General features: G+C 45.0%; 1 protein-coding gene across 6 annotated transcripts in view; it reads right to left on the reverse strand.

Annotated features, from left to right (window-relative positions):
* Positions 1-703: 703 nt before the first annotated feature.
* Positions 704-18090, reverse strand: part of DGKZ (diacylglycerol kinase zeta) — a 119505-nt gene continuing 102118 nt past the window's right edge. For 5 of the 6 annotated variants that reach the window (XM_054970454.1, XM_054970453.1, XM_054970451.1 and 2 more), the window contains 5 exons: positions 15316-15359; positions 14160-14280; positions 8941-8977; positions 7667-7766; positions 704-3985 (listed from right to left, as the gene is read on the reverse strand). In XM_054970454.1, coding sequence (XP_054826429.1) covers positions 3869-3985; positions 7667-7766; positions 8941-8977; positions 14160-14280; positions 15316-15359 — 419 coding nt within the window. In that variant the 3' untranslated portion in view covers positions 704-3868. Of the gene's footprint in view, positions 3986-7666; positions 7767-8940; positions 8978-14159; positions 14281-15315; positions 15360-18090 lie in introns of those variants that run through there. The other variant, XR_008596481.1, reaches the window with a different exon arrangement.

An 18090-nucleotide genomic window follows, 5' to 3' on the forward strand; every position in this document is an offset into this window, starting at 1 on the left:
CTTTAAGCATTGTTAGCTGCTGTCAAAATTCATTTTAAAAGCATTTTCAGTCCACATTGGGAATTTTGGGTTCTTCTTTCCCCTGCCTTCCTTTGGTCAGTCTTTTTTTTTTCCTTTTTGCAAATCTGGGGATTCTTCCGAGTATGTAGGCACCTCACCATGTTGACAGATGGCCCTGCTGAGCAACTTCCATAATTTATTTTTACCCCAAAGCAACTTTCAACATTGTTCTCCCCTCCTCCATCCATCCACACAAGGGTCAGCCAATTTATTATGAGATATAATGACAGTAGTCACACAAATGTATATTTTGATCTTGGGGAAACTGCTACCTACAATGGCTCCCCTGAAATATAAAAGCACATGGCCCTTGACATGCTTTCCCCTCCAAACACAAGTAACATTCATATTGCAAAACATGAGAACCTCTCAGGAGAGCCAAGCACACAGCTGACAACGTTTGCAAGCCTGGGGGGGATTTGGGATTTTCAGTGGCTGAATTTGAGTAGTTAGAAACACAGAGGAGGTACAGATAATGGAGACAGGGACTGGTATGATCTGTATTTACCCACTTTGACATAAAGTGACAACCCAAGAGTCCCCCTTTACAAGCCAGAACAAGTGCAGATGGGACAAGTGCTGGGCTTTTACTCAGGGCACAAAAGGTCTATGATGAACATTATCACATTCAAAAGAGAAGAAATAAAATATCCATCCTTATATTTTAATGGCAAAACCCAACAAAACATTTAAATTGTGAAAGAGAAAAGCAACGGAAGCACAAGCTTCCAACACAGTTACAAAAAATATAGTCAGTCCAAAGTGTTCTAATACAGGATCTAGAAGAGGAGAAGTAGGTATTGCACAGGGAATAAAATCCACCCTCAGAACCACACCTCCCTCTTGGAATAAAAATAAACCAAGGTTTGAATTGCACAGCAACTCTGCTTCAGATACGCACGCGTGCACAAACACACATACACAGGAGATGGGGAAACAGTGTGCTTTCGAACTACCTGTACAAAGTTTCAGAGGAGCATATAAAAGAAAGAATAAGACGACAGCAGGCTTACGGTGCATAAATTCTTCCAGGAGACTGGCCTGAACATCCAGCTTTAGGAAAGCAATTTTCACAATTTTAAAAAGACCTAAGTGTATGCCCTGCCATAGCTTTGTGGCAGGGCCTTGCTTGACTGTTTATAGCATGAGAATACCATCATGCACTTGAGCTGTAGTATCCATTATCCAAAATGAGAACTAGGAACCATCTTTAGTGGCAGACATATGAATACTGTGACTGTGAGGCTGTGCTATGTTTAGTTGCCTTAAAAGTCTCAGGTGTTTTATAATCTGGAGAGGAAAATGGGAAAAGATAAAAGTATCATGGAAATGTCAGTATTTGAATAAGCTTCTGGTTTATGACTGCTCACCAATCACCCAAGAATATGGTGTGTAACTGCTTTTATGTAATCTTAGTTGAATGACGCTCTAGGTGGGGAACAGGACACAGTCAAATGGAAGAGTAAAATTCCAAAAGGATTCAATTGGATATATGGTCACAGACGTATACAGCCAAGCATCTCAAGGACTCTCAACACTAATTATAGGAGTATTCAATACAGAGAGTTAATGTGATAGTCTTTAAGAAAGGCAAGATTCCACATACACACAAGTCTCTAATGAGGAGTGATAGCTGGATGAACAGTAGGTAGTTTCTTACCCTAATTGATTGAATCTTTCAAAATGTGGAAAATAACTGTAACAAATCTCCGCAGCTCATCCCCCCAAATTCAAACTCCTGTATCTATAACACTGACTAATCTGCAAACTTTCCTGCCCCTTCAGCTTACCTGTGACTATCACACCTTTTAAAGATGTGCCGATGTCAAATATATTCCATAAAGAAGCGGTTCTTTTGCAAACCACTGATACTTAGTACTCTCTTGCCTTCCAAGGCTGTCATTCTCCCAGAGGAAGCCATTAATCTCCCAATGGTTTCACAACAAAGTTGCAAGTGTAATGGTGGTTCAAACGTTCTTGCCCTCAAATGGGAAAGTTAAGATCTTTCTATAGACTTCCTAAGTCTAAGCAGAGCTCTCAGCTCCCTAATCATTTGACAGGATTGGCTGCTTATAGGACTGCAAACCACTCAGCTACAAGTCTCCATGGTTATTGCTGTCACTCCATGTGGAGCCTGTGCCAGGCCAGCTGGCTACTGGCTCAATACATTTTGAGGATGGCGGAAATGAGCCATTTTAACATCTAGAGATGTGCAGGCTTGGTAGATGTAAATGTTACATAATATTTTGGTTAAAATGTAGCTGAAAATGGGACTCTGCCTATGCTGGATCACTGCAGAGTATGAGTTCCTCCAACATTTTTTTCTTTAGTAAAACAAAAGGACTGAGGAGTTAGGACTGATAAGACTTGAATAAGCAAGGAATTTAGGAAGAGAAGCAGGAACTGCTTGCAGTGCTCCAGGCCGAGTAACAGGCATCTGCTTGCTATGAAGGAATGGAACAGTAAGCTGAAATGATTCAGGATACATTTGGAGCAATGGGAGGCTGATTTTCCCATTCACAGGTGTGCATGTGTATGCGAATTTGGTCTGGACCCAGGAATAAATTCCCAAGATTACTGTGATCAGGAATTAGGGGATTATGCAGATATTTTTCCTTCACTCTTACCGTTAGCACCTCTAGCTCTTCACTCTTGGATAAATGGATACAGTATACAATTAGTACTAGTTGACAGATTCAGGTCTGTTTATCTTTGTGTATTAAAGGAACAACACCAAAAAGGGATTCCCCTTTACTAGTACAAAGAGAACCAGAAGACTGCCCTTAGTCCCTAGCTGTGACAACAGCAGATGGCCTTCTTTCAGGGTGAGATTTGAACACCCTTTACAGGTAACTCTCTGGCTGTCTCCACACCAGCTTTTACAACATTCACAGCTAGGGAAGTTGTTCTTCCAAACAAGCAAGTATTAGAAGAGAAGTGGTACATGAGAGTAGAGAAAAACAAACTTGAGAGGAACAAAGATGGGCAAACAGGCACTTTGCTCACAGTCACTATTTATAGCATAGCAGACTCAACAGTCACCTTGGAGGGAAGGGATTTACCAGGGTCTTCCCTCCTTCTTATGTAAGCACCCCGCAAAGGTTACATGCAGTATGGAGGCCATGGATAAGGGAAATGAAACAATGGGAACAGGGGATGATGTGTTGTGAAAGAAAAGATGCAAGACTGATCCGTGGTTTGCTTCAAATACTTGTCCATGTGACTGCTTGCCAAGGTCCACACAAGCAGCTGAATGCTGTGATGTGTAGATAAAAGGCAGGCTGCCGAAAAGACGTTCTGTCTCATGAATTGGACCAGCAATTTCCATTAACAAGATATACCTGGGCAATGTGCATTGCCAGTGGCAGAACTGTTGAGAAAGGCAGCACTTGCTGCTGGGAATCAGGGGTGGCTGGAACTGGCTGACAGAAAACCAGAATGGGCTGCAGACACTGCCCCTTGGAGACCTCACACACCAGGTGCAGGGGCATCATAAGGAGGGTCTCCAGCAGTGGTTGGAAGAATAAGATCTTCTTTCCCCATGCTTTAAGGGAACAGAAATGACCCTCTATATGACCCCGTCAGAAAACGAGGCAACATTCAGCAGCAGAGTCCATCCATGGAATGTGGTGGGGGGACGGGGAGTCAGCACTGCTCAAACCCACTACATTAATAAATAAGAGTCCAATGGCCAAGCCCAAATGTAGCTCTTGATCCTCTCCATGCTGGATATTCAAGGAAAGGCTGGCCTGGCTCCTGTGCCACTCTGCTCCTGCTCCCCTAGGCAGGGATAAGGCACACTTAAGTACTACACTGCTGTTTCCTGATCTTCCCGTTGGATCATCTGATAGTGCTGTCGGTTTTCGAGGTAGGCAGCCAGGTCAGGATCATTTGCCTTCTCAGCTTTGTGCTTGGGTGTATCTCCCTGCAGGAAGAGAAAGAACAATAAGAAACAGGAGAGTTCAAAGCAGAAACTTTCTGGGCCACATGGAGGCCTTTTAGCCCCTTCTTCATACTAGATACTGCTACATCAAGTTCAGATATAAAAAGCTGGCAGGTCAAAGGTATTCCACCAAGTCAGCCTTCAAACTTGCCATCATCACTGCTACTCAAGTGACTTTTTCCGCACAGGTGCCAAGTGTTTCCATGAGCTATAGGAAAGTCAAAGCCAATTTTTGGAAAACTTGCTAGGGAAATTACCACAGTGCTAAAAATGTTACTGTATGTGAACTATGTGATGCCATTTTGCATGAGGTACCTGTAGTTTTGTGGTCACCCAACAAGTAGCAGACCTTACTTGACCTATAGAAAGGCATGGCTCCTGATAAGAGGACAGATAACTACTTGGATGCTGCGTGTTATAGGATTCTACTCAGGTCCAGTTCCTCTTGGGAATGCACCAGAAGAGGCTCTGAGAAATGTACAAGGATGGGGGACAAAATATAAGGAAGGGGAGATTGTTGAGTGCAGAAATCACATCCTATTTCAACTTGGAAGCCCCATTCTAGATCTGCACTGCTTTCTTCAATCTACAATCCAACATTGCATCCGAAAGCTTGAAAATGCAGACAGCAAAGAATGTTAACGCGTTTTGAAATGATACATGTCATAAATGAAGATGCTCATGCATATGTTGCATTCTGTGTTCCTAATTTAAAAACTTCAGCAATTGTAAGTGTAACTTTTTATAAAGGGATGGGAGACACTGAGAGAAGCCAGAGAGGGCCTCAAGGAAGACTCTGCTGGACGATCTATGGCTTAACCCAGAATATTTGTAGTTAGAATAAATGTGCAAAGGTAGCTATGAGCAGACACAGGCTCCTTAGAAATGTCTGTGATTGCATTGCCTCAATAGAAAGGGAGGGAGGGAGGGAGGGAGAAGGGGCAAGGCTGGAAAACAAGGGAAGTGTGCTGGAAAGGGATACTTGGGGTTGTTGGGAGATTAGCAGACAACAGCTAGATAAACTGTTGCCCTCCCCCACATACAGCACAACATTTGCTAGGAAAATAAAGAGCTGTATATTTGTATAGCCCCACTTGTGACTGTGTAAACAAAAAAGGGGAGAAGTTTGCATAGCTGTACAATGAAATAGCTGCTACAGCCAGCTTACTTTCTTGCTCTGTGGAAGCCAGGATAATATAAGCAAAAGGAGTGGGAGTGGGTAGGGGTGAGGTGTGCGCCTGGGGAGTGCCCTGAAATACCATCCCCTCCACCTCCCACCCCCACAGCCTCGCTAGCGCTCCTGATCCCCGAGGAGGCTCACATTTCACGAACTTATTGCAGCCATCTGGACTGCGTCCACTAATGAACTCCTGCACTCAATAAAAAGCAAATCTGTTAACAGCTTTCAGCCATGTCTCCCCCCCTCTCCCTCGCTCATTCCACCAACTTTTCCCTCCCCTTCATTAACTACCCCCACACTCCACAGTGCAGAACAAGCTCACTGCTGAGAAAGACCAAGGAAACCTGGCTCTCTGCCGCCTCCATTGAAAGCGGGACAGAAGAAGCCTCCCACACTGGCTCTAGCATCCTAGCAGGGAGAAGGCAGTCACAGTGAGGCAGGAAGGGATCCTGAGTCCGTGGACAATTGGCAGCTGTATTTCATAGAAGCACACAATGATCTGGACACACAGAGGCTCTGTCACACAAATGCAACTGCAGAGACAAGCACAAGTTCCACTGCCCCATCTCCCCAAAGGATGGAGAGACGAAGGCAGAAGTGAAGGGCATGTACAAATCCACCCACAAAGCTGAGCCACAGGTTCACACACAATAGGTGCACACAAGGACTCTTCCTCGAGGGCTCATTTTCAGGATGGAAACTGAAAGAGTTTGAATTTGGGGGGGGGGGTGGCCTGCAGAGATTTGATACAGTTATTTTCCACATTTTGAAAGATTAAATCACATTAGGGTAAGCACACACATGCGCATAACACACAGGTTACTTTTATCTAATGCTCCCCAGCCACATTATTATGGAGTCTGGTTCTGTCTAGGCAGCAATGGCCATGCTTCACTTATGCTTCTGAACCATGCTACTATTTGATGGGAGAAGAGTCAGATCAGCATGGTTCACTACATTTGTATGAACAAGAGCAAACCAGCAAATGTCACAGAAACCTGATGACAAGTCCCAGGGCCCTGATTTTCCTTTGGCAGTGGCTGTGATTTGGGCTCACAACTAAAGACAGAGAAAAGGCCATATTCTGTACTATGCAGAAATGTCTGCAGGCTTTGTGATGCTGCCCATACTCATAATCCCACCTTCCTCTCTCACCTGAGCCCTTGCTTTCCCATTACCAGCCAAAGTTTCTTTTATTTTGGCTGAATCACAATGCCCAGGCCATTGGCTAAAAGGTTAGGAGAGCAAGGAATCTGCCAAAATTTGACTATAAAACATGCTGGTGCAGCTGGCAGAGGGTTTTATTGCTTGTCTGAAATGTGCCAAAGCTTTTACAGTCTCATTAGCATTGAAACTGGTCAAGTGAACGCACAGGCCCCAGGAGCCTCTGGGAAACATGACATGATACATCTCACTGTCTGAGCATATGGCTCAGCTCCAGGGCACAGCCACCTTGAACCAAAACAAGACTATCCATATCTTATTGGTCAGTATGTACACGTTTGCTTTCTCCCCCCGTTACCTACAGGAAACTCCCAAGAGCTAGCATCAGAGGATGACCTCAATTTCTTTTCTGTATCTCTGCTTGTATGGACTGCATCACAACTGATGGAATCGAAGATGTTGTGATTTTCTGACTCTAAAGGAGATTTGGTGGTGGTGGTGGTGGTGGTGGGGAGACAGTCTTCCTATCCTTTTTGGTGGCTGTGTACATGCATGCACACTCACTCACTCTGAATATTTACATACTCCACTAAACCCCCCCCCATTCTACCCACTTAATGGCATTTACAGCAGAAAACAGAATCCCGCCCCACTGTTGCACTTTTACTGGAGCTGACTGTTCTTAAATGCCCTCCTTTTTACCTAGGCCCTCCCTCCTATCTAGCAGGCTTGATACTTTGCAGCTGGGAGAGGCTAAGTTTGCAGCAAGACTGTCCTTGCAGTGACCTCAGGGAATGGGAATAGGGGAAATGAGACATTCTGGCCTCTCATTTAGGGGAAAAAAACAACAGCAGAAGAGGCTAATTTAACCCTTCTGGAGGGTTAAATGCTGTAATCCATACCTAGAAAATACAGCTGCTGCTTCTTTCATATACATATTGTACATTCCTTCCCCAGTTCTGAAGCTAGAGTTAGCATGTACTACACCTCTGTCAGAGGAGTACAAACAGAGAACCAAGTAGTGAACTTTTTTTTGGGGGGGGGACTATCTTTTGCCATTTTCTCACATATGAATATGCATATGGAATGTTTACATGCTCCCCTCCAAAAAAACTCCCTATACATAGAAAATGAGTGTCAGAGAGAAACCAAGCTCAACCCCTCTCTCCACATCTATTTTTCTGTTTTCCAGGATAATTTCCCCCAGGGCAAGGAGAGCCGCACAGTTTGAAGTTGTACAATTAGAAAATGCTTTACCTGCTGGGTGTATGAATTGGACCTGTTTCCCAACGCTTCTTTCTCTCAGAGCAAGCACTTACCTGCAGGTCTGTTTTCATCAGGGAAGCCCCAGCCTCTACAATGTAATGGCAGATGGTGCGTTGGCGAAGGGCTGCAGCCTGGTGCAAACTGGTCTCACCACTGGAAGGAGCAGGTTAAGAATATCACACACACCTCTCTAGCCCTTCTCCAAAGGCAAGCAGTAGTTGTAACAGAGGGGCTGGGCCAGGATCAAGCCAGCCCATACCACAGTTTATCATACATGAGTGCACACATTGGCTCAGTGAGACCAAAAGATGGGAGAGTGCTATGCACACATTTGTGGATGGTCACGGTTGCTTAGTCTCTTCACCCCCAGCCCACATCATAAAGAGTAGAAGGACTGAGGGAGGCTCTCTTCTACATCACAACTCCGGCCATTTTCTCTTCTCTAAATTATCTAATCTAGCTGGGGAGTACAGAAGGAAAGGAAACAGCAAGTAAGAACTGAGGCAAGGGAGATGGATAGGAGCACCTAAGTCTAACTTGTCTCCTTGGTATTTGCTTCCCACAAGTACCCAGCATGCCCTTCTTTGGGCATGCTTCTGTTAGTGTGTGTGTAAAGCAGCATCAAGCTGCAGCCAACTTATGGTGACCTCATAGTGTTTTTGAGGCAAGACACAAACAGAGGTAGAGGTAAAATCAAAAAGAGTCCAGTAGCACCTTTAAGACTAACCAATTTTATTGTAGCATAAGCTTTCGAGAATCAAGTTCTCTTCATCAGATGCCTGATCAAAACTGGGCCAGTTTTGATCAGGCATCTGACGAAGAGAACTTGATTCTCGAAAGCTTATGCTACAATAAAATTGGTTAGTCTTAAAGGTGCTACTGGACTCTTTTTGATTTTGCTACTACAGACTAACACGGCTAACTCCTCTAGAGGTAGAGGTAGTTTGCCATTGCCTGCCTCTGCATTGCAACCCTGGATTCCTAACTGATCTGTCATCCAAATACTAACCAGGGCTAACCCTGTTTAGCTTCCAAGATCTGATGAGATTGGGCTAGTCTGAGCCATCCAGGTCAGGGTCTTCTGCAAGCAGGGCAACAGAACTGTTAATCTGCCCTGCAAATGTATCTTAATCATGAGAAGGAGGGCACTGCTCCTCCCTCCTCATACCCTAGTACAAATGAACAGTTGCATCACTGACCTGCCAGTAGAGGGAGCTAGAGCATGGATAGGAGGGTTGGGGTGAAGAAGGGAGCCAGACGTGCCTTGCCTTTGAGGAGGTGGGCAGAATAGGCTAGTAATTAATACTGTGACTAGAAAGGAACTTACTTCTCTTCTTCTGCCACATCCAGAATCTCTGCAGGAGCTGGGGAAAGAGAGACAAAACAAAGCTATGAATGAGACCAGCTTGTTTGCCGAAGGCATTGCCACTTTGAATCCATTCCACTAAGATAGAAAGCACAGTTTCTTTCCAGTCATTCCTATAAATGCTCATAAATGCTCATAGAAGTGCCGAGGCTGCATATTTTTCAGAGTTATCTCTGAAATATTTCTGCAGCATCAAACCCATGGCTGCTTCCCTGTGTTAACAAACATTTTAGTCATCTTTGTTTGCAAATTATACAGTACTTAGGATGCAACGGTGCAGTATTTACTGCATTTGCCATTAGATTACACTCATTTTTGACTATATTGTAGCCCTGGTTTGTTGCTCCAGCTTATTTGTACTAGGGTTGCCCTTGTTAGTTTGGCGTTACCAATATTGGGCAGTATGGCAGATTTAGCCGAGTGCTTTGCTTTCTCCACCGAGGAGAGGGATGCAATTTTGTCTAATAACTCTACCCTTTTAGGGTCTGATTCACAAATACCGCTGGAAGACTGGTCTGCCTTAGAGCAGCTTGAATTAAAAAGATGCCGCCTCCAACTTAATGCGGCTTCTTTAACGGATTATTCCCTGCATAGATTCATCCCGCGTGGTTTGCGTATTCATAAGCCACCCGGGATGTTTAAAGAGGATGAGGAGTTTAAATCCAGATGGGCAGCGATACTTAATAAGTGTGCATTTGATTTGATGCTCCTTTTAATTAAGACTTCTAATGCCCAAGCGGATATCTTGACAGCAGATATTGATAAAGCTGGATTGGAACTTAAATCTAAGGTTTCTCAGGCAGAGTTCGACCAGCGCACACAGGATATTGCACGTCGCATTGAGGAAAGCAAAGAAAAACTTAAGGAACTTAAAGTCCGTAAATTTGAGCGGGATAGGAGAGACTATACCTCTGGCAGAATTTATCAATGGAAAGAGGACAGATTTTTGAGACCACGCAAAAAAGTCTCCTGGGCCCCAAATATTGCTTCCAACTCTGAGTTGGAAACTACGGAACCCTCAGAGACTGACACCTCTGGGGACGAGGGTTCGAGTACACGTAATCTTAGGCCACGTAATACTTTACCTAAGCCTTTTTTAGGCAGGGGCCCTTACCGCCAGAGATGTCCATACAAGAAAACCTAGTCTTTAACCTTTCTTCACGGGCTCTCACTGGTTTTGAATTAGCAGCTTTGAATAAAGGTATTGGTTTTGTCCCCACCCCTGGTTATAGTGCATTTCGTACTAGAATAGATCTTTTCAAACTGGTGCGCTTGATTAAACTGAGGAGTTTTTTTGGGCCAGGTGAACCTTCCCCTGCCTCTGGAGTCACCTATAAATCATCTTTCTGTCCGACAGTGTCAGACCCGATGATTGAGAGTTTTGAAAGAGTGGTCCTGCGAGATGTAACAAAATTAGAATCCACAAATTGTTACAAAAGGTATAATCTCTCAAAAATGGAATGGGAGGCTTTGCAAGGGCTTCAAAACGACAGGGACATCGTTATTAAAAAGGCGGATAAAGGGGGTGGCATAGTTGTCCAGAATACTGTAGATTATGTGCAGGAGTGTGAGAGACAATTGGGAAACGAGATGGAATATAAGCAAGTACCTTATAATCCTACGGTACAGATTCAACGAGTTATTAGAATTGTACTAGATGAAGGTCTATCAGATAACGAAATAGATAAGAAAACCAGAGATGCTTTAATTAATCCGTCACCTAGAATACCAGTGTTTTATACACTTCCAAAAATCCATAAAACTGAACGCCCTCCCCCGGGTCGTCCGATCATTTCTGGTTCTAATTCCATCCTTGAACCTCTCTCACGATACCTAGACCATTTCTTACAACCTTTAGTTATGGGCACGCCTGCCTATCTAAAAGACACTATGGCATTAATTTCCCTTATTGAATCTATAGAGGTTCCACCAACAGTATACCTGATGTCACTTGACGTTAGGTCATTATATACTTCTATTCCACACGAGGAGGCAAGATTGGTGGTACACGATGCCCTTCTACAGCGTGAAGTACAACAACCCTCTACCCCATTCCTTCTAAATATCCTGGATATCATTTTAGAAAAGAATTAGTTTAGGTTTAATGAAAACTATTTTTTCCAGCTGAAGGGGGTGGCCATGGGATGCGCTGCGGCTCCCAGTATTGCGAATATCTTCATGTCCGCACTAGAGAACAAATGGGTGTTTAACAACGAAAAAAATCCCTTTAAAGATCAGATTATTCTATACAGGCGGTACATTGATGACGTCATTGTCCTTCTAAAATGTGGTGAGGTTGCCGATGAACTTGGGCATTGGTTTAATTCCTTGCACCCGGATATCAAGTTTACTTGGAATGGGAGTTCCAGCAATTTGGACTATCTAGATGTCACCATTTACCGTGAACTTAATAGATTGGCAGTCCGCCCCTTTAAGAAACCAACGGACCGGTGTTCTTATCTACACTACCAGTCCTTCCATCCTAGGAATCTTAAAGATAACATCCCCCTGGGTCAATTCCTACGTTTAAAATGGAATTCTACTAATTCCCACTCTTATCACTCCAGTGGCCAGGAGTTAGGAGCGAGTTTCGCAGCAAGAGGCTACCCCTGGCGTGTGATTGAACGGGCTAAATTAAGCTCAGACGCTACGGATCGGGCTGCCCTATTAACGCCTAGGCATAGGAGGGGGGACAATAAAATTAAATGGGGCCTTGAATATACCCCATTGGCCCCCAAAATAACATCTATTATTAGACAACACTGGCACCTTATTAGCGACATCCGCGGATGTGAATCAGGGCTGTCAGTTGGTTTCAGACGCACGCGGTCTATTGGGGACATGGTGATCAGATCGGAATTCTCTAGCAACCCGGCTTTTAACAATCTGCCGAAGGGCCATTTTGCGTGCGGCTCATGTAATGTGTGCAGCCTTATGGTTAAGGCAGAACAGATATTACCTGACCATCGTTTCAGACCCTTTTTTTCAAACTGTAAGTCTGAAAACGTAATTTATGTCATCCAGTGTAAATGCCCTTTACTATATGTAGGGAGCACCACCCGCCCTTTAAGAACCAGGATACAAGAACACCTATCTAGAATTAGGAATTTAGTTTGGGAGGCACCCCTTGTTAACCACTTTCATGAGCTGAAACATCTTTCTCATGACTTTAAAGTCTCAGTAATTGACATGCTGGATTGTCCTTTTGCTTCCAATCAGGCTAAATTATTATTACGTTTGGAATCCAAATGGATTTTCCAGGTACACTCTCTGTCTCCGCATGGTTTGAATTCGGATATCAACTTTTCCTGTTTTCTATGAATCTCCAAAAGAATCTTGTTTTCTATGATCCTCTAAAAGAACCCTGTAAGTTTTTCGACTCTTGCAAAGGTTTTCCCTCGCCATTTCTGACTCCTCCTCTGGTGGTTATATCTGTAGCAAATAGCTATCCTTATGGGTATATGTCCGTGAATCACGTGTTGGAGGAACGGTGGGAAAGTTTGTTGTGCTACCTTCATGCTGTGAGTTTTTGGCTTGTTGTTTAAATGTTTATTAAAGTTGAATGTATGGGTGTTTATTGTCAATTATATATTTTTTCACAGTATGCACAGTCTGAATTGTTACACGCCCAGGAGGAAGTGAGGAGTGATCCTCACGAAACGGGTTATTGTTATTTGCCTGCAAGTCCCCGTTGGCGTTTTCTTCTATATATGTTTTGACTCCATGGACTGTTAATGTATCATTGGCACAAGCTCCCACCTACCGATTCTTCTTTGTCAATTTCAGCATTTGCACTTTAATTGATAAGATTTGCTCCGGACAGTCATAACTATTATATATTTGCTACTTACTTGAATTTTGTATTTATGCACTTGAAGTTGACTCTGTATAAATTGGCTTGTATTTATGTATGTATTTATGGCACTTTTGTACTTTGTACTATGAGTAATTAGATTACACTCATTTTTGACTATATTGTAGCCCTGGTTTGTTGCTCCAACAATGCACTTAGAGGCATTATTTATTTATTTATACCCCGCCCTCTCCACGAATGGGCTCAGGGTGGCTCACATCATCCATAAAATACAATAAATACAATAAAAGGCATGCCCTTAGAGGCATCAGTTTCAGTGGTGGGCGAGGACTTAATAGAAAACCCTTTTGTGGGGAGAAGGAGACACCAGTGGCTGCTCATGATATAGGAGAGGGGCTTCCGGTGATCACTAGAATGAAAACCAGGAAGGCAAGTGAAAGCAGCACCTATGTGCATACGAGCACCGGGGGGGGGGGGGGGCGGGATCTGCATGCAGTTGCTCTCCTTTCTTTCTGGAGCAAGTAGCACTGGAGTGCTTGGGGACAAGTCCTCCTTTTCCTCTCAGTATTTTCTATGCGTGCAAACACACTCCCCACATTATCCTCACCCTACCGTCATAATCTAGGACTTTTTTGCACCCAGTTTCCTGTTGGGGTCAAAACTGATATGCAGAATTCTCAGTATGAACATGCAGCCCAGTATTCTCATTTGCTCAGTGCCAATGGTTAGGCCATTATCTATCCCTTTTAATAGAGAGAAAACCGAGACTCAAATGATATCACCTGTGAACACATGAAGATGCCTTATACTGACTCTGACCATTGTTCCAAGAAGGTAAGTACTGTCTACTCAGATTGGCAGCACCTCTCCAGAGCCTCAGATAGAGGTCTTTCCCACTAAGGTTGCCAGCCTCTAGGTAGTAGCTGGATATCTCCTGGAATTACTACTGATCTCCAGGAGACAGAGATCAGTTCCTCTGGAGAAAATGGTTGCTTTGGAATCTGGACTGTATGGCATTATACCTGCTAAACCCCCCTCCCCAAACCCCAGCCTCTCCAGGCTCCATCCCCCAAATCTCTAGGAATTTCCCAACCCAGAGCTGGCAACCCTACCTCCCACCTGATCCTTTTAACTGGAGATGCCAGGGATTGAACCCAGCACCTTCTACATGCTAAGCATGCAACCACTAACACTGAGCCACAGTCCCTGCCTGAGGCCTTGGCTCAAAGCCACACAGAGTGTTCAGGTTTCAAGAAGTGAACCATCTCTACTGCTTATTAGATTGCCCCAATATTTTATTCACATGCTAATGGTCATCCCACTCATCCGAAAAAATTGCAACTGTATATATTCTGGTCTGACTCACCATTTTCAATGATGTATTTGACAATCTCCTTGCTCCCTGATTTGACTGCATGATGCAGGACAGTTTGGCCAGTGTGATCTCGCCCCATCAAGCTACTTCCAGCACGGTGTACTTCTCTGAACTACAGAAAGACAGGGTAGTGCAAGATGAGGTAATACTATAGATTTTGTTGCGGAAAACCTTAAATCAAGGCAGTTTATGGAAAGATAAAAACAACCAAGCAATACCAAGAACAATCCATTACAATTTTTAACCATTATAAACCACTCAATTAGAACACTGCATTACACAGAAGCAGTAAAACAAAACTTTACCAGATAGGAATGTTTTCTTATTCAAAATATAGTAACGCTGGACAAAAGTAGATCTCCCTAGGGAGGGCGTTTGACAAAGACAGAGCTCCAACAAAGAGTGTTCTGCCCCTCATTCCTTCAGAAGAAGATACTCTCCAGTAGCCAGGACTCCTGGCAGGCCTCAGGAGTCACGGAGACTCACATGGGTGCATAACTATACTCACAGAGAGGCTTCGAAGAATTGAGGATTTTTAAAATGTAACTGGGAAATCTCACCACGTGAGAAATCACTACAATCCCTTGGCTACTTGCATCATTTCTCTCCAAGCAGATGCAGTGTGGCATGCACAACAGGCCTATGCCAACAACACTCCTGACTTCAGTTCAGATGGATGTGGGATGAGTGTGTAGCACATTACAGATCTTGCAGATGAGATTCACTATCAAGATACATTCAAAAGGCTACTGACTTGCAGAAACAATTCTTACTGCACACCTAGTCTAGGTAATCTGATGGACAATTCAACACAATTCTACCTAAGCAGCAAAAAATGCCTTTGTACCATCCTGACTGCAACAGATGTCTTCTTTTGGTAAGCCCAATAGGAAATCCACCTGGCACTAGAAGGGCCATACTTGAATCATATTCTGTGGGTGGGTGGGTGTCAGGTCATTTGGTGATGGAGCCTACAGGTAAAAGTTGGTATTAAATGGCCAGCAATGCTGCAGGGTTGCAGAAGGAAAACTGACAAATACGATTGTATTCAACACTAGAAGGATGGAGGAAGGCAGCAATGCTGTAACAAAGGGCACCACCCCTTCCCCAGCTTTGCACTTGGGGTTTGGCACATGGTAGCTGTTACCTTGAGGAAATCGTTATTCTTGGCAGCATCTATCAAAGCATCATCTGCAAGGAGACATAGATCAGGATTACAAAACCAAGCAGGAGAAAGGGTGGAAGTAAGGTGTGCATGTGCACCAGTGTAGAAAGGCTGTCTAGGCAGACAAAATAATGGAAGGCCAGACCACTACACTGGGCAGGGACATGAACTAGTTAATAACCCTAGGGTGACATCCATTAGGGCTCGAGAGAGATTTCCATCCTGTGCATCAAACTACTAACATGCTCAGATAGTAATGAGGCAGTCAATTACTGATTGCAAAACTGACCACAGGTATCTTAGCTGCCCCGGCCTACTGCAGTGAGTTTTTACTGGGGCTGCCTGGCATCTGGGAGGAGGGAGAAAAAGAATGGAGAATGCGTGCAACACAAAGATTTGATATTGTGAAAGCAGCATGATGCATGTTAATCCAGCCCCTACTTAGTATGCAGTAGCTTCATTTCAATGTTCTTTCCTACTGACCTTCTCATCCTCTTTGTAAAGCATGTATATGTGAGTGTGCATGCACATGTGGTTTTTACTATGAACCATTTGTGAATCTGCTACATGTGTGCTGTCTTCTCCCGTTTCCTTTTACTTCAATACTCAGTCTGTGAGAACAAGGAGCATGGAAGGGACCAAAAGCTGCCTATCAAAAGATTTCAGTGAGGAATGATGGAATTAACCTTGGCTGTGTGTGTGTTGGAACCATGAACATGTGGTGAGGGGAAAGAGGAACAGACTTTTCAAGCAGGTGAGTCTGACAAAGATTACTTCAAGCCCACATGAAAGGAATGGTCAGCATGACAAAGTAATATACTGGAAGGGTGAGCAGAGGCAGGAGAAAGCAGGGCCCCCAATGAGATGGCGGCTGGGGATGCCTCTGTCAGTGATTCATTCACACTTCCAGGATTTAAGCTCTGTTGAAGCACCAGGACACACTTTCCATTTGCTCAGCCAAGAGAGGCCCCTGACCTTGTGCTCAGACCTCTTAGAGCCCTCAATGGTGCCTGGCAGAGACTAACTAAGTCCCCCACCCCCCAGCCATACATCCCAAGTCTCCACAGGTGGGAGATTAAGTCTCCACCATAATGGTATTTCCTGACAGACTGTAAATGAGCTGAGGAAAAGTGGCCTGTAAAGCCAATGGATGTCAAATTTCACCCGGCTAGTCAAGTCTTCCAGCTGCATCCCCCCTCCGAGGAATTTCTTGATCAGGGCCCCTACAGCACTCAGTTTTGGAAAGATGAAGACACTTAACTTCTAATGCTCTTGCATGTCAACACACTGCACAACTCCATCCTGGCCTGTTGCCTCTCCTCTGTAGCATGTCCAATTGCAACCTGTTCAATGCCAAAGCTAAGTTTCCTATCAAACTGTGCTCAGGTTTTCTTGTTTCCAAATTTGGGCTTGTTCCTTTCGAAGCTTCACTCTCATGAGGAGCAGTAATGCAAACTCAGTTGTAGCAGGCCCACTTTACACTGGTATGTATAAATGTACTTTATTGCAGATGCTGCAATCATGTTTTCTATCTCCAAACTCCTAGCAAGTTTTAATGTCAACTGTGATATTGTCAGATGGAAACCCAGAATGTATCCTGGTGCCAGGTTTTGCCTTGGATGCTATGGCGTGGGGCACTGAAGTGCTAGGCTCTGACCCCAGGGGGGCATCAGGGATATTGCAGGACCCTGCTCTGTGGAAGGAGGAGCGGTATATATCACCCTGACACCCTCTCAGTCCCCTCGCTGGCCTGCTCAACCTGACCCCGCCACCACTTGCCCTTCTCTCCTTCTCCTTCTTCACCAACCTTCCTCCTTGCATCTTCAAAATCTCTCGCTTTCTACTACTCCACTCCATCACTCCTACACAACCCACCCCACCCTGTTGGTGGACTTCCCTTTTATCCCTTCACCAATTCCCTGCTCCACCTGACAGCCATGCACCCTCCTGCTCTCTAGCCACGCCCTTGGATGACTCAGGCAGCTGCACCTGGGTTTGCTCTGCAAGCTGCCCTGGGCAGTCACACCTGTTCCTCCTTGGCTGGCTGACAAGCTTTCTCTACTGAGCTGGCTGCTTGGGGCAGGCACACCTGTGCATTCTTGGCTGCCTGCCAAGCTTTTCCTGTAGAGTGCCTCAGGCAGCTCCACCTGGGTTGTTCTGCTGGCTGTTCTGAGCAGTCACACCTGCGCCTCCTCTGCTGGCTGTGGGCCTTCCCTGCTAATTGCCTCAGGCAGCTCCACCTGTGGCTGCTTGCCTTCCTGCCCCACCTGGTTCTGGCTAATCCCTTCTAGCCTGCCTGCAGGTTGGGGCATGGCCATGTGGTGCTTTGACTGCCTTCCCTCTACAGCTGGTAAGGTTTTGGTCTGGTTAGCTGCTGGCTGGCTGTCCCTGCTTCCTGTGCCCTCCCCCTCTGGTCTGGCCTCCTCTTGGTTGTCCTCACTCTCCCTGCCTGGGCTCCTAGACTCCCACTGGAGGGTGGGGCTAGCTGGCCTCCACCTGCCCCATCTAACCCTCTGAGGCTTGGGTGCTTCTTTCCCTCCCTCCGGTGCTGGCAGGTTCTGGCCCTGGGTGTCTGCTGGGGTGGCTGTCTCCAGGCTGTCTCCTGTCCCCTCCTCCTGGCAAGTCCAGGGGCTGCGCCTCAGACCCCGGACACCTGGTATGGAAAATGTATGACGGATATTCTGGAAATCTCAACTACCGTGGAGGACTGTGCTTATCTGGACTACTTCCACAGTAACTGAAACAACAGTATTTATT

Source organism: Eublepharis macularius, chromosome 2, assembly GCF_028583425.1.
Source record: "Eublepharis macularius isolate TG4126 chromosome 2, MPM_Emac_v1.0, whole genome shotgun sequence".
NCBI classification, from domain to species: Eukaryota; Metazoa; Chordata; class Lepidosauria; order Squamata; family Eublepharidae; genus Eublepharis; species Eublepharis macularius.